The 15,850-nt window shown below is 42.4% G+C and overlaps 1 protein-coding gene across 5 annotated transcripts in view; it reads right to left on the bottom strand.

Moving 5' to 3' along the window:
- LRRC27 (leucine rich repeat containing 27) overlaps positions 1 to 15,850 on the bottom strand; it is a 69,706-nt gene that overhangs the window by 41,541 nt on the left and 12,315 nt on the right. For all 5 annotated transcript variants that reach the window (XM_039483014.1, XM_039483010.1, XM_039483009.1 and 2 more), the window contains one exon: positions 12,605 to 12,663. In XM_039483014.1, coding sequence (XP_039338948.1) covers positions 12,605 to 12,663 — 59 coding nt within the window. The remainder of the gene's footprint in view (positions 1 to 12,604; positions 12,664 to 15,850) is intronic.

Below are 15,850 nucleotides of genomic sequence, written 5' to 3'. Positions count from 1 at the left end.
GTAACTATACTGTCTGCGAATGCATCCCAAGTCCTCAGGGCAAATCAATCATTAAAAAACGCTTGCTTAAAAACAATGTTTGCTATTTGCAAAGGTACACTCACCAGAGGTCCCTTCCATGGCGTCATTGTCTGGGATAGTTGCTTGGGAGGGCTAGGTGGGTAATTCCGTCAGGGTGAGAAAAAGCTCCTGGCTGCTGGGGCTCACGGAGTGCTGTGTGCTCTCTGCTAGGTCGTCCTCCTCTTCTTCATCTTCATCTTCCCCGTCCGCATAATCCTCAGACATGGCAGAGATTACAACCCCCACCTCGGAATCCACGGTCAGGGGTGGGGTACTTGTGGCGCAGCCCCCTAAAATTGCATGCAGCTCAGCATAGAAGCGGCATGTTTTTCGACCTTCCATTTGCTTCTTTGGTTTTCTGGTAGGCTTGTCTGAGCTCCTTAACTTTCACTCTGCACTGCACTGAGTCCCTGCTGTGGCCTTTATCCGTCATAGCCTTAGAAATTCTTTCAAATACTTTTTCATTTCGTCTTTTGGAACGCAGTTCTGTTAGCACTGAATCCTCTCCCCATATAGTGATCAGATCCAGTACCTCCCGTGCAGTCCATGCTGGGGCTCTTTTTCGATTCTCAGGAGACTGCATTGTTACCTGTGCAGATGAGCTGTGCGTGGTCACCTGTGCTGATGAGCTCTCCACGCTGGGGAAGCAGGAAATGAATTTCAAAAGTTCGCGGGGCTTTTCCTGTCTACCTGGCCAGTGCATCAGAGTTCAGAATGCTGTCCAGAGCAGTCACAGTGGTGCACTGTGGGTTACCGCCCGGAGGCCAATACCGTCGATTTGCGGCCACACTAACCCTATTCCGATATGTTAATCCCGATATTAGCGCTACTCCTCTCATCGTGGAGGAGTACAGAAACCGATTTAAAGAGCCATTAAAATCGATATAAGGTGCCTCCTAGTGTGGACGGGTGTGGTGTTAAATCGGTTTTACGCTCCTAAAACCGGTTTAAACGCCTAGTGTAGACCAGACCTCAGTCTTCACTCAGCACAGGGGGCTGGACTTCTATGATATTGAGTGGTCAATTGCAAATACATTACCTCTGAGTGGAATGCAATGCTTCATAACAATTCAATAAAACCATTCAGAACAGAAAATGGACAATAACTTATCCATCTGAGATTACAGGAGAGTTTAAGATAAGAAGAATTTAATTAGCCAATAGAATTTTGGCTAGGGTTCTTGAGCACCTTTAGGTATGTCTACACTGCAAATGAAGGTGTGATTGATTGTAGCACAAGTAGGCATACCCATGCTAGCTTTAATCAAACTAGAATGGGTAACAATAGCAAAGACATGCAACACAGGCTTCAGCATGGGTTAACTACTCAAATACAAGCCTGCCAGGGAGCATGAGTATCACGGTATGGACTGTGGTTGCTAGCCCATGCTGCCATGTCTACACTACTATTGTCACCGATGTTTGCTAGATTAAAGCTAACATGGGTATACCTACCCATGCCACATCTTCACTTGAAGTGTAGACATTCCCTTTGAGTGTAATGGGAATAGTCAGGTCCTTGGTTCTAATTCAACACATGGCAACTCCAGCAGCAGAGTGCCCACTAACACTGTGTACTGATTCAGAGGGTACTGAATGAAAACCACTTCCTGCAGCACCATTAAGGCTGTGTCTACACTTAAACCACTTCAGCGGCAAAGCTGCAATGCTGCAGCTGCACTGCTGTAGCACTTCAGCATAGCCACTCACCACAGTGATGGGAGGGGTTCTCCTGTCACTGTAATTAATCCACCTCCCCAAGAGGCAGTAGCTAGGTGGTCACCCTAGCAATGTCTATACTTGGGGTTAGGGTCAGCTTAACCATGTTGCTCAGGGGAATGGATTTTTCACACCCTTGAGTGACACAGATGGATTGATTTAACTTTTTAGTATAAACCTGGCCTGAGAATTCCTTAGAAGTGCCCCATCGAAGTACTTCCTAGGATTAACCCTGTTTTCCTTATGAGATCATAGCTCATTTCTTATGGAAATGGATCCTCACTTTACAATACAACAGTGCAAAAGGAGGTCTAACACTCTCAAAAAGAATACCAAAAGAAAAACAGGTCAGAAAACTCATAAGAACATAAGAATGGCCATACTGGGTCAGACGAATGGTCCATCTAGCCTTCCAACAGTATCATGTCTTCCAACAGTGGCCAATGCCAGGTGCCCCAGAGGGAATGAACAGAACAGGAAATCATCAAGTGATCCATCCCCTGTTGCCCAGTCTGAGCTTCTGGCAAACAGAGGCTAGGGACACCAATCCTGGCTAATAGCCATTGAATGACCTATCCTCCATGAACTTACCTAGTTTTTTTTAACTCTGTTAGTGTCTTGACTTTCACAACATCCTCTGGCAAGGAGTTCCACAGGTTGATTGTGCCTTGTGTGAAGAAATACTTCCTTTTGTTTGTTTTAAACTTGCCGCTTATTAATTTCATGTGGTGACCCCTAGTTCTTGTATTATGAGAAGGAGTAAATAACACTTCCTTTTTCACTTTCTCCACACGAGTCATGATTTTATAGACCTCTATCATATCCCCCCTTAGTCATCTCTTTTCCAAGATGAAATGTCCCAGTCTTATTAATCTCTCCACATATGGAAGCTGTTCCGTACCCTTAATCATTTTTGTTGCCCTTTTCTGAACCTTTTCCAATTCCAATATATGTTTTTTGGGATGAGGCGACCACATCTGCATGCAGTATTCAAGATGTGGGCGTACCAGGGATTTATATAGAGGCAATATGATATTTTATGTCTTATTATCTATCCCTTTCTTAATGATTCTCAACATTCTGTTAGCTTTTTTGACACATTTTTAAAGTAAGAGAAAATGGCACATAACTGTCTCCTGCTGCTACGTAAATATCATCCAAAACTGAGTTGTTCACTGTATCCTTATTTACCTGCTGCATTCTAATGATTTTGAGAAGAGACATACTGTTTACATCAGCCTAAAGCTACAGTTACATAAGTATTCTATCTATTCTAGCTTGAAACAGACTGTATAAAATGACTAGTGATACCCATTTAGCAGCAGAAAAAAACAAAACAAAAAAAGATTTAATGCACCATCTCCGAATACAGTTTTCACCAGATGGTACCTGGTGTCTGTTATCATCAGTGCATAAGATAGACAACATTATCTAGGCAGAATCCATCCATAGTCATATTTGTCAAGGAATATTTCCATAATAAAATATTTGTAGTTGTCAAAAAGATACCATAACATTCAGTACTTGTAAGAAATTAGAATTTTATAACACACAGGTTTATCAAAAACTATATTTTTATACTAGAGTTGCCTGCCATCTGATAAATGCAAGTCTTTAATGTTGTAGTATTACAATGGATTCTACCAATTAGTATACTGTAATGTAAATTAAAATACAAATATACCATGTCATAAGTGTGAGAAATAATTAACAAAAGTGTATAAAACATTTAGTGCACAAAGACTAAACACTGTGTTGTGCTGTTGGCTTTGTGAAAAAATATATCCCAAACAGCTGAAATATCTGCATTTCTGTTTCTCTAACAAACAGGGATTCCCAAAGCCCTAAGCAACCATAATGACTGCCTTCAATACTGCACTGATAAGTAAAGCTGATTTTTAAAGAATAGAAAACATTTTATATATCTGTTTGCATTGCTGTTGTAGCTTTTTTGGTCCCAGAATAAGAGCGAGACAAGGTGGGAGAGGTAGTAACTTTTATTGGATTTTCTTCGGCTGATGAAAAGGACAAGTTTTCAAGAGTGTCCAAGCTAAATACAAGATGGGACAGATTGTTAAGCATGGTTCACACATGTTACAGGAGACCACTTAAAATGAAGCGGACAATTAACACCTCTGCAGTCATAGGACAGTGGAGAGTCAGTAGGCAGCAGGGTGTGTTACAAATTGTTGTAATGGGCCATGTGACAAAGTGGAACTCACCACCACAGCGCCTCCTGCTGGCCGTCCTGGGAATTAGCTCTTGCCCTTTCCAATCCACCTTCAGCTAGTGGTGTCACACCTGCCCTCACTGCTGTCTCCATGCTTTGGACCCGCGTCACTCCCCAGACCGCAGTGTCCTCTTCTGGGTAGTGGTAAACTGCAGTCTAGATACTGGCCACTCTCTTCATTGGCAAGTGGGCTGCGGGGGGCACCCAGGCCTGCCCACTACTCTGGGTCCTGAGCCAGGGACCCTATAGCCAGCAGCCACCTATTGCCCTCCTCCAACCTGCTTCCTATTTTCCCTGGGCCACTTCCACTGTAGCCCTAGCACCCTCTCAGCCTCTGTAGCAAGACTCCAGCCTGGCAGTGGGCAGCCAGCAGCTTACCCTCACACTCTGCTGCCCCTGACCAGCACTGCTCTATGGCACTTCTTCAGGCAGCCAGTCCTCCTCCCTTGCCTTCCACAGAGAGACTCCCTACTGCCCTCCTCCACTGCTCAGCAGCCCCTTCTTATATGGGCCAGCCTGGCCCTGATGAGATGTTCCAATAAAGCTTCTCCTGATTGGCTGACACTATAAGCTTTTTCCTCATTGGCTGCCTCCTGGCAGCCTCCCCAGGGTGGCTTTACCCCTTACCTACCAGTGGGCAGCCACCCCACCGCAGGCTAAAAAAAACAATGTCTCTGGTACCTGGTTTTTAGTGTCTTTTGAAGGAGTTGTGCTGGTTTCCTTTGAGGACAAGGACTGAGAAATTAGATATGGAGCAATCACTTTGTGAAAAGTGTCTGCCCATGGGTGATAAAGTCTTTTATTATTATTCTGTGAGAGTTCATTCGATAGCATACAAGATACACAAACAAGAGAACTCAGGCAGACCCAGCATATCTGCCCCATGGTACTCTTACTGAAAGAATATTAGGACTCATACTCAAACCAGTCATTACCCAAAAGGCCAGTTTCCTCCAGGACACAACCAACTTCCTCCAGAAACTCTGCACCATTAACCACCTCCCTCAGAACACCATCAATATCACCTCTATATACACCATGACAGCATCATTGCCTGCCTTCAACACCCCAAACACGTTGACAAACTCATCCATTTCATCCTCATCCATAACAACTTTACATTTAATAGTAAACACTTTGTCCAAACCATGGTGCCATCAGATGTTGGCTGTGTATGTGTTCCCTCTGTGTACTGCACTGGCTCTGGCCAGATAGCTCAGATAACAGGCTTCAGTCGAACTGCCCAAAAGACCCAAGACTCAGTTTCAGTATCGAAGGCACGTAGCCAGGTTTATTGTCAACAAAGCACAGTTTCTAGTATCCTGTAGACTTTACAGGACCAGTAACACATGTACGCCCGTTACAATGGACCAGCTCAGACAGTAGCAGGACTTTCCACTGCCCCCTAGGCTAGACAAAGACACTCTCTCTGAGACTTTATTTTATACACCAATACGAACAAATTACGTATTGCCCCTCTAACATAGTTAGTTACTGCCCACCCTGACATGGTTTGTTAACACACCTTACCTTGTACACATTGGCTCGATCAAAACATCTTTATCCATTACACTGGCATCCTGACCTTATCTTTAAGAGAGGTCAACGTGTTCCAGTTATCTTTGGAGAATGTGTGTGTACCATACTTGGCATCAGGGTGTTCTGGTACCACCCTTCTGGAATGTGTTTGTGTGAGTGTCCTGTACCTAGCACTTCTCAGGAATGTGTAGGTTTTTGCAATACCAGCCCTGTTCTTGCCAGATTTGGTGAGCCTGCACGCAGGCAGAGCCTGACTTCTGTTCACAATTTGAATTTTGCTAACTTTGCTTTATATTAACAGGGCTTGACCACTACTTTAGTTCAGGCCTCAGGCCTCATACCGGGCCTCTGATCCAAGGCGTCATGTCTCAGGCTCTCTTTCTACTACACATTGGCACTAGGATGACTACCCAATATGCCACTCTCTTTATGAGTCACCTCCAGGAAGAATTTCTGGAAGAATTTTTGTTCTCTGGACAGATGACCTAAACTCCCTCATAAATTTACACCATAATTTCAACCACCACCCAGCCATCAAACTCTAGAACTCCCACACCAGTATCAAATACCTGGACAGCACAATCAGTTTGAATCATGGGACCCTACAGATAACTAATGACAAGAATCATAGATCACCACTACCACGGATCACCACACTTATCTTCACAGATCCAATAATCACCCCAAACACACTAAGAAATCAGTTACCATCAGATACCACAGAACACATTCCAAGGAAATAGTCCAGAATACACATCTTAACACACTTAAAACTGTGTTCAGTAAACCAGGACACTCCAGCAAAGATGTAGAACACATCATGGAATGGACCACCCAATACCCCAGGAGAAGGTGCTTCAATACAGGGGTGGGGAAAAGCCCTCAAGGACCACACACAACTAGTTGTCCCCTACTACCTCACTTGGGGTATCATCAAACAATTACAAACTATACTTAATGGGGACCACATCCTACAAGAAATCTTTCCTGAACCCCACTTCTGGCCTTCAGAACAATCCCCTATCCTCATCAAGCTCATCATTAGAAACAAGCTCCCCACAGACCAAGATGCACCAATTCAAAGTGGCACCAGGCCCTGCCAGAACAATAGATGCAAAACCTGAAGACATGTCTCCACAGCTAAGATGAATACCCCCTGCAACACACTTTTCAAAATCCAGGGGTCCTACACATGCCTGTCAGAACATCCGAAGAAGTGGGTATTCACCCACGAAAGCTCATGCTGCAAAACGTCTGTTAGTCTATAAGGTGCCACAGGATTCTTTGCTGCTGTCAGAACATGTGTACCTCATCCAGTACATCAAATGTCCCAACAACAACTATGTGGGTGAAACCACATAATCACTACTCTTTCAAATGAACTCACAGAGAAATATGATAAAAGACAAAAATACCCTATCACTCCTGGGCAAACACCCTTCACAAAGCGATCACTCCATATCTGACCTCTCAGTTCTCATCCTCAACAGAAAACTGTATCACACTTTCAAAAGACAGGCCAGGAAATTTAAATTCATAACTCTGCTAGACACTACAAACAATGGCTTAAGAGATACAGGTTTTATGGCCTATTACAACAATTTGTAACAGACCTTGCTGCCTACTAATCCTCCATTGCCCTACAACTGCAGAGGTGCTAATTGCTCACATCATTTTAAGTGGTCTTCTACAACAACCTGTCTCACCTTGTATTTAGCTTGGACGCTCTGATTTCCTTCCCCAAACCTGAGGAAGAGCTCTGTGAAGCTCGAAAGCATGACCTTTCCACCAACCAAAGGTGGTCCAATAAAAGATACTACCTCACCCACCTTGTCTCTCTCATTTTATATATCTATCTAAAAAAATAATCAAAATTTGCTGAATGAACTACAATTACCCAAATGCCTTTCCATATAGTTATGATTTACAGATTAGAAAATTACTTAAAATAATCATAATATAGAATGTAGAAGTGAAGCAACAATATTGTCATAAAAAAGAAACAGTGTTGAAAATGTCAGGTTTCAGAGTGGCAGCCGTGTTAGTCTGTATCCGCAAAAAGAACAGGAGTACTTGTGGCACCTTATTTTAGAGACTAACAAATTTATTTGAGCATAAGCTTTCGTGTAACTGTAGCCCACAAAAGTTTATGCTCAAATAAATTTGTTAGTCTCTAAGGTGCCACAAGTACTCCTGTTTTTTTAGTGTTGAAAATGTAATTTATGAAGGTCTATTTGGGTTAGTTTAGTACTGAGAAATCAAATCTATCTTTAAGCAGAAGTGATGAGAATGATTCATAAGAACTGATATCTTCTGTACCAGAAGAATGGAATCTACTTTTTTAATTTTGTTGGAGACCACTGTAATTTGATGATGCTTGTCTCTATATATACACAGGAGAAAAAGAATTATAAAAGTTAGAGCCAGAAAAGACCTATTAGTTCATCTAATCTACCCCCATGCCAAAGCAAAATTAAGAGAAAAAGTGTTAAAAAGTGGGTTAATTAATGTGTTTCTCTAAAACTAGCAATATTCACTGACATGCAGTTTCACAAATTCCAAGGCCAGAAGGGATCACTGTGATCATCTTGACATCTGCTATAACACAGGCTATAGGACTTCCCCAAAATAATTCTTAGAGCATATCTTTTAGAAAAACATCCAATTTTGATTTTAAAATGGTCAGTGTGACATTATTCTCCATATACTTTATTGAAATATGCTTATGATATGGATATGACATAACTGAGATGTACTTTATGCAAGATGGCTCATGTAAGGTATCATTGGAAAAGTTGTGATTTATGGACTGTGTTTATCTAATTTGTATGCACATATCATTTTTTGTATCTAAACTGGGAATATCGATCATGTCTCTGTATTTCAAATGTGCTACACTGGATGAGGCCAAGCAATGTTAGTGGCTTATTGAAGGAATGCACACAAGCATAAGGATTACCCAGGAACTGTGTGCAATAGAAACTTCTCAGAGACAGCTCTACACAATGGGAACTGTTTGACCCAGGTCACAGCAAAAAAAGCTTTCCAGCAAGTGCGGGAAAGATACGACAGGGACAATGACAACATGTGGGGGCCTCCCCGCTCCCTCTCCCTATAACAACACACCTGAAAACACCTGAGGAACAAAGACTGAACTGTGGGAAGTGATGGTCCCAGGCTGGAAGGATTTTTAGCCTGTGTGAGAAAGCCAAGGCAACTTGTACCTTAAAAATCTGCCAGTCTATTTATCACTCAGGATGAGAATTTGCTAATTTGTATCCTACCTATCTAGTGTGTTAAGCTCAGTTTGTGGCTTTTGTTTATTTCCTGATTTATTTACTATTTACGGCTTTGTTCTGTTTTCTATCCCTTTAAACACTTTAAATCTACCTTTTGTAGTTAATAAACTTATTTTGTTTATTATTAAACCCAGTTTATGTAATTTCTAATGGGGGGGAGAAGTCATCCACATCTCTCTTCATATTGAGGAAGAAGGCAGATTTTTTATGGACTCGCGCTGTGCAGATTTTTTTGCAAGACAGTATTATTTTGGGTTTATCTCCCAAAAGGGGTGTGCGCGTGAGTGCTGGAGGAGTCCTCTCACACAGAGTCACTGCAGTTTATGGCTGCAGCTGGGTATGGCCCTACCTGTGTGTGTGTGCTGCAAGAGGCCGGAGAGCCTAATTCAGCGAAACAGGAAGTGGGAACCCAGGCTGGTGGAGCAGGAGAGGCTCAGTGAAATCCCAGTACATCAGGTAGCATCCCAGAAGGGGGTCCAACCCGTCACAGTCAGTGACAAACAATCCAACACAATATTGTTCCAATGGTTAATTACTCTCTGTTAAAAATGTACACCTTATACGCAGGTACTGGGGTGGGACATTCTATGGCCTGCATTGTGCAGGAGGTTAGACTTTAAGATCAGCGGGACCATTATGATCTTCTAGTCTGACCTCCTGCACAATGAAGGCCAGAGTCACCCACCCACTCCTATAACAAACCCCTGACCTATGTTTGAGCTATTGAAGTCCTCAACTTGTGGTTTAAAGACTTCAAGGTGCAGAGAATCCTCCAGCAAGTGACCCGTGCCCCACGCTGTGGAGGAAGGCGAACCCCCGCCTCCCCCACTACACTGATCATTATTTCCAGAACTTCTTTCTTGGATACAGTAGTTATACAAATTGCATGTCATCTACAAAAGTGATGATTTGCTAATGTAGAAATATCATTTAAACTAACATATCCAAGAGACAACATATCTTGAAATGACATTTCAACATGGCTGCTAAGCAAGTACTAATGGAAGTGGAATACTTTCATTTGCATGGGCACACCCACCCTGCCTAGCTGATGGGACTGCTTGCCCAAATGGTCACTTTGGCTGCTGTGGGATCCCCAGTCTCTTTGTTATTGGAGCAGGAGTAATAAAGTGTTGTTATACTGGTTATGTGAATCAAGGACAGTAGAACTGTACTTGGCATTTTATGACTGAGGGACTCACCCTCAACTAAGCAGCACTCACTAGGCAAGAGACCTGGGTTAAAAGCCCAGTGAATTGAAAGAGGTTGGGGACAGGGAGTTGTAGGGCCCTAAACACCCCTTTGAACCTGCCTTTTGCCACTGTGTAATAATGGAACTAAGTTTGATTCAATTAGGAGTCTTATTACATGCTGCAGAGCTAAAATCACTGATACCTAGGTCTAAGCATTACAGCTACTGTGGGCTAGTGGTTCTGATGCAAGAAGACTATCCAGGTGCACCAGCAATGAGGCTCCCCTACTAACAGCTGAAATCACTGAGAGCTGTGTTAAGTAGGGGAGGCCTGAAGACATATTGGTGAGTGGCTAGCAGGACAGCTGGTGGAGAGGCACGGCTAGCAGAGAAGCTAGTGCAGTGGTGTGTCCAGCTGGGTATCTGGTGGAGAGGGGAGGCAATCAGCCATTGAGGAGTTGAGCAGCAGAGAGTGTAAGGTGCCTCCATACCTCCCCCTGCTTCCATCCAGGCTGGGCGGTGAACTCTGAAGATGAACTTCTGAATTCTGGGGCTGCACTGACCAAGGACAGCAATTGTGGATTGGGTGACTTTTGGGTTGCTGGACTTAAGACCCTGAGGGGAAAAGGACACTGCCAAACTTACTTGGGGGTGGGTCTTTTGCTCATGGTTTGTGTTATGAATCCTGTTTGTGGTGTTTCCCCAAAATAATGCTGCATTGTTTCCCTCCTTTATTAAAAGGCTTTTGCTACACTCAGATTCTGTGCTTGCGAGAGGGGAAGCATTGCCTCTTAGAGGCGCCCAGGCATAGGCGGCGAATTATATTCCTCCATGGTGCCCGGGCCCCAGCAATATTCAGAGCCCAGGAGCCCAGATCCACCAATATTTGGGGCAACCCCACCTCCTGCACCTCCCCTGAGTGTCCCCTGGCCCCCTCTGGCTGCCCCCACCTCTCGCTTGCCTTTCCGGGGCCCCGGAGCAGAGAGTCACTGTCTCTTCCATACAGCTCCATGCTGCCTCCCTGCAGCAACTGCTGCCATAGGGTCCTAGTGCCCCCATCTCAACTGCCAGGGCAGACTGACTGAGCCTGCCCTTCCACCTCAGACCCTTCCCTTTTTTGGAAGGGCCCTCCAGCAGCACAGCCCCCCTCACAGTCACTGCTCCTGCCCCATGCTGGGCAAGGAGGCAGCCCCATCCCTCACCCCCAGTGAGGCTGCCGTCAGGGGCAACAGCAGGGAGGAGGCGCATGCAGCACCCCCCGGCACCCACCACAGGGGAGGTGAGGGAGCCTTAGGAGCACATGCAGTGAGTGTGCTGCTGGGGGGTGGGTGGGAAAGGTGGGACTCCTCCCCCAGAGCTTCCTGCTGCTGGCAGGGAAAGGGCTGGGGGGAGTCCTCCTCTCTGGCCCCTGTCCCGCAGCAGCCTGCCTGAACCCCAAACTCATCTCTAGCCCTGCCCTACCCCAGAGCCCACTCCAGAGCCCAGCCAGAGCTTTCATCCCCCCCACTGCACCCTCAACCCTAGCCCTGAGCCCCTCCAGCACCCCAAACACCTTATCCCCAGTCCCAGCCAGAGCCCTCAACCCTCTGCCCCAGCCCTGAGCCTCTCTAAAACCCCAACACCCCCAGCCCCAGACAGAGCCCTCACCCCCACACCCCTGCTCTTGCCCTGAGCCCCTCCCACACTCCAAACCCCTCATCTGCAACTACACCCCACAGCCCTCACCGCTGCACCCCCTCCCATCCCCAAACTCCCTTCCAGAGCTTGCACCCTGCACCCCAATCCCCTGCCCCAGCCTAGGGTCTGCACCCCAGACTTCCTCCCGTACCCAAACTCCCTCCCTTAGCCTTGGGCAGGTGGGGAGCGGAGTTTGGGTGGGGCGGAGTTTGGGCAGGGGTGGATTCTGGGCACCACCAAAATTTCTACAAACCTGCTACCCCTGCGCCCAGAGGGGCGGTATGTAATTGTCCCAGGTCACTGGGTGGGGGCTTGAGCTGGTTTTGCTTTGTGTTGTTGAAAAGGAACCCCTAGATACTGAACTCAGCCCTTGTTGCTGCCAACTCTGATGGGCAGAAGGGTTACACATATAATACATATTTTACATGGTTTAGTGGTTTTGGTTTCTGTATGTTAAGCCATGCTAAATTACTGAATCCATATATACAGAAATATTTCATATGTGATAAATGTAGCTTTCAAAGAATATATTTGCTTAAATTTCAAACTCTCTCATTCTGTTAAGATTCTTCAGTCCAACTGTTCTTCTAGAAGCATTCCAGGTCACTTTCCCCATTTTTTTGATGATGCAAGTTAGGTAGGTATATAATTACTCAGTTTGTATAGGATCTTTGGACATGCAATTTTGTGGGTACAGTTTTAGAGGTCACTTTTGAAAATGTATTTGTCATCATTAAATTTCTGTGTAACAAATGTTTGCTATAAAACAAGAAGCTAACTTTGGTTATATTTAGCTACTTTGCTATACAGTATTAATCTTGACTAGAGCATTACATGGAAAAAGTCAAAGTCTGCTAGGACTTCTGGGGGAAAAAATTAAGTACTTACCAAGCTCCACTGGCAGCCTTTTTATAGGATTTCTTTCTAAAAGTAATGTTTTCAATTGCCTTTGTAATAAAACAAAAATAGTAACAATTGTAAAAACAAAATTAAAGTGCATTTTTAAAACACAAAAACAGGTCACTTTTTTTTGTTTGTTAATTGTTCTTGCCTTTGTTTTCTACCACACTAATGATATCTGAAGGAAATGGGATACTTCCCCATAGATACATCAATGCTCAACCATGGCTTGTGTATCTCAGTGGTTCAAGGTCTCATGGCCTGATGTCTGCTTTCAAATGTAAGCTATTGTTGCATACTATTTAAATATTTTATGTTGTTTCCTGCTTTTTTTTTTAACTGATTATTATTGGTAGCGCCACCTACTATTAAGGTTGTCTGACACTTCCATAATAAGATGTGGTTTTCAATTGGGTTATAACTTTGCCAAAATTTAAACAGACATGTACAGGCAACCTTAATTCTGGCGTTTCCTTATGTCTGAGTGCTTGACTTTGTAACCTTAATAACATTCTTTTAACTTAGATAGTATATACAAACAAAATGAAGTTTCTTAGACTACTTTTTTTTCAAATAGACAAGGCATTATTAGTACTCTATTTTCAATGGGCTTTCCCTTACAAAATTGACACCAGAAATTTGATAGAAACAGTTTCTGAAACATGGAAGTAATTTCTTTTGAAGTCTGATGAATGGAAATGATAGAACTAAATTATATTGTTAAGATACGACAAAACAAAAAGAAGTTTGGTGGTTTCAACACCACCTTTGTTTATCTCTTTTAAAAAAGTTTTAATTTATCATATGCATTTTTGGAGTCCCTTAATTTTAAAGAAAAATAAATTAAAACTTGTACATATCATACCCTTTTACGCATTATTTTGTTTAATCAGAATATTCAGTTCAGTTAAAGACAATCACGTACTGCACTCCTAACTGATCCATGATTTCCTATGATTATTCACTCAGGGCCTAATCCAAAACCCACTAAAGATAATGTAAAGACTCCGACTGGCACCAGTATGCTTTGGATCAGAAATAGACTTTGTTAATATGTCTGAATCCATTAAAATGATTAGAACAGAACAGAATACAATTACATGGATATAGTTGTTTTCCATATTTCCCATCAAATATGGAAAACAATGAGCTTGTGATACGGCATCCAGAATCACTGGCAGTATTTAACCCAACCTCAGTTTAACCATGCAAGATGCTCCCACTTTTGAAAATAAAAATAATTAATTTCTTAAAACCACATTAAAAGGTCAGTATTACAACTTAATCCAGGAAACATAATGAAATCAATTAAACAAACAAAAAAATCAAAACTCTTACAACAGAAGACAATACGGTGTGTAATGAAATGCTAAACTGTATTATATTGTTCAGCCGCTAAGTGTATTATACCATTCAGCATTAAGTGGTGCTATGTGTAACATACCTCACTTGAGAATATACCAGCTATGCCATGCCTTGCATTAAAGTATCTTAAAGAGAACACATCATCTCTCTCTCTAGGATGGAAGGTCTGTTACCAGTCCATAGCTGGCACATGAAAGGGTGCACCCTGAATCCATCCATATGTAACATCTGTTTCATTTTGGTATGCACTTCCAAGCTTGTTAGCTTAAACTAGAAGCTTAATTTTTTTATATGTGAAAATTTCTCAATGTTATCATCAAAAGATGTTATATAACAGGTTAGAGACAACATTCTCTTTGAAATTAAAATGGCTGCCAAGTCTTAAGGATTTACTATAAGGTCTGGTTTTGTGATGCATGGTCACAAGGATAATTAGTATCACTTTTGGTTTACACTTTGTTTAATTGATTTCTGAGGTTCTCTGCTCCTTGTGAGATGAAAAAAATTGAACTCCCTCACAACATAAAGCCAGATTTTGCGAGTTGAGAAGATCCTGGACCCAATGGAAGGGCTGAATACATCCATAAAGTGTTGATGAAATTATTAGTTTTTACACTGTGAAAACTAAAAACTAAATCTAAAATTGGTTTTGGTCACACAGATTTTTAGTGAAATGATAGTAAATGAACTGCTTGGTGTTAATATTTATAAATTGAAATCATTATAATTTTTAATCCTCCACTTTATTGTTCATACATGCAATATTATCTCCCTCTGAACCATTACCTTTCAGTGATTGATCTGCCTCACTGACATATGCAACATACAAAGTAATATGAGAAACTGTCATACTTGCTTTAAATTTTACCACGTTTTTTTTAAGTCATTCAGTATGATAATCTAAAAGCTACAGTATGCAGCTGTTTCATTGTATTTATTCTTTCTAGATTGCTGTATTATTTCTTAATCTCAAACACTAGCTACTGCACATAGCCCTGAATAAATGGACTATGAGCATGGGAAGCCCAAAGGGTTAGTGAAGGATAAAATCTTCCCTCCTGCTCCTACAGTGGCCTTTCCTGCAGCTACTCTTCCCAAAGACAGAGTTTCACTTACTGGATCCACTCAAGCATACCCTCTCCTCTCAATTGGGGCATGCAGAGCAACAGCTGAGATTGTAGGAAGGAACAAAAATTGTGAAAGCAAACTTTAAAGCCATCTTTGTAAATCACAGAGAAAATGTAATGGGAAATTGGAATCTTTTCAAGTTTCCAGTAAAATAACCTTTCCCATAACCATGTGTCTCAGTGGTTGTTGTGACCTGCCAGGACTAGCTGTTGAAGCCCCTACAGTGCTTGCCTCCATGTCGTGGTACATCTGGCACACTATTGACACCCTAAGGGTTTGGTGTACTCTGGCACCGATCAGCAACAATAATTACAACAAATTCTACTATAATATGAGGTAAGGATTAAATGAAACACTACTAATGCAGTGGAATGCACAGTAATATCTCTGAATGTTTTATGCTGGGAGTTTTTGAAAAGTTAGCACTAGTGAGTGGTATATTACTTATATAAAGATACATGGCACATACAGAGAGTTTACTAATCTCAAGACTCAAACGGAGATGTGTACACTGATGCATGGCAAATTTACATGACAGAAAATACTATTAATCCTGTCTTTTTTAAAAAGTTATAATTTAAAAAAGGTACAAAACTTGACAATTTTCAGATTCATCGACTCATTTTTCGGATCATAAATTGATGATATAATGCTATATAAATCACCTACAATAAATTATGTTAAAATACCATTAAGCATCTTGTTTAAACAAAAAAGCCACAACACTATATTTTCCCTTTG

This window comes from Mauremys reevesii, linkage group 7, assembly GCF_016161935.1.
Source record: "Mauremys reevesii isolate NIE-2019 linkage group 7, ASM1616193v1, whole genome shotgun sequence".
Taxonomy (NCBI): Eukaryota; Metazoa; Chordata; order Testudines; family Geoemydidae; genus Mauremys; species Mauremys reevesii.
Note: the sequence above shows the minus strand (reverse complement) of the source record. Positions and strands in the feature narration are given on the sequence as shown.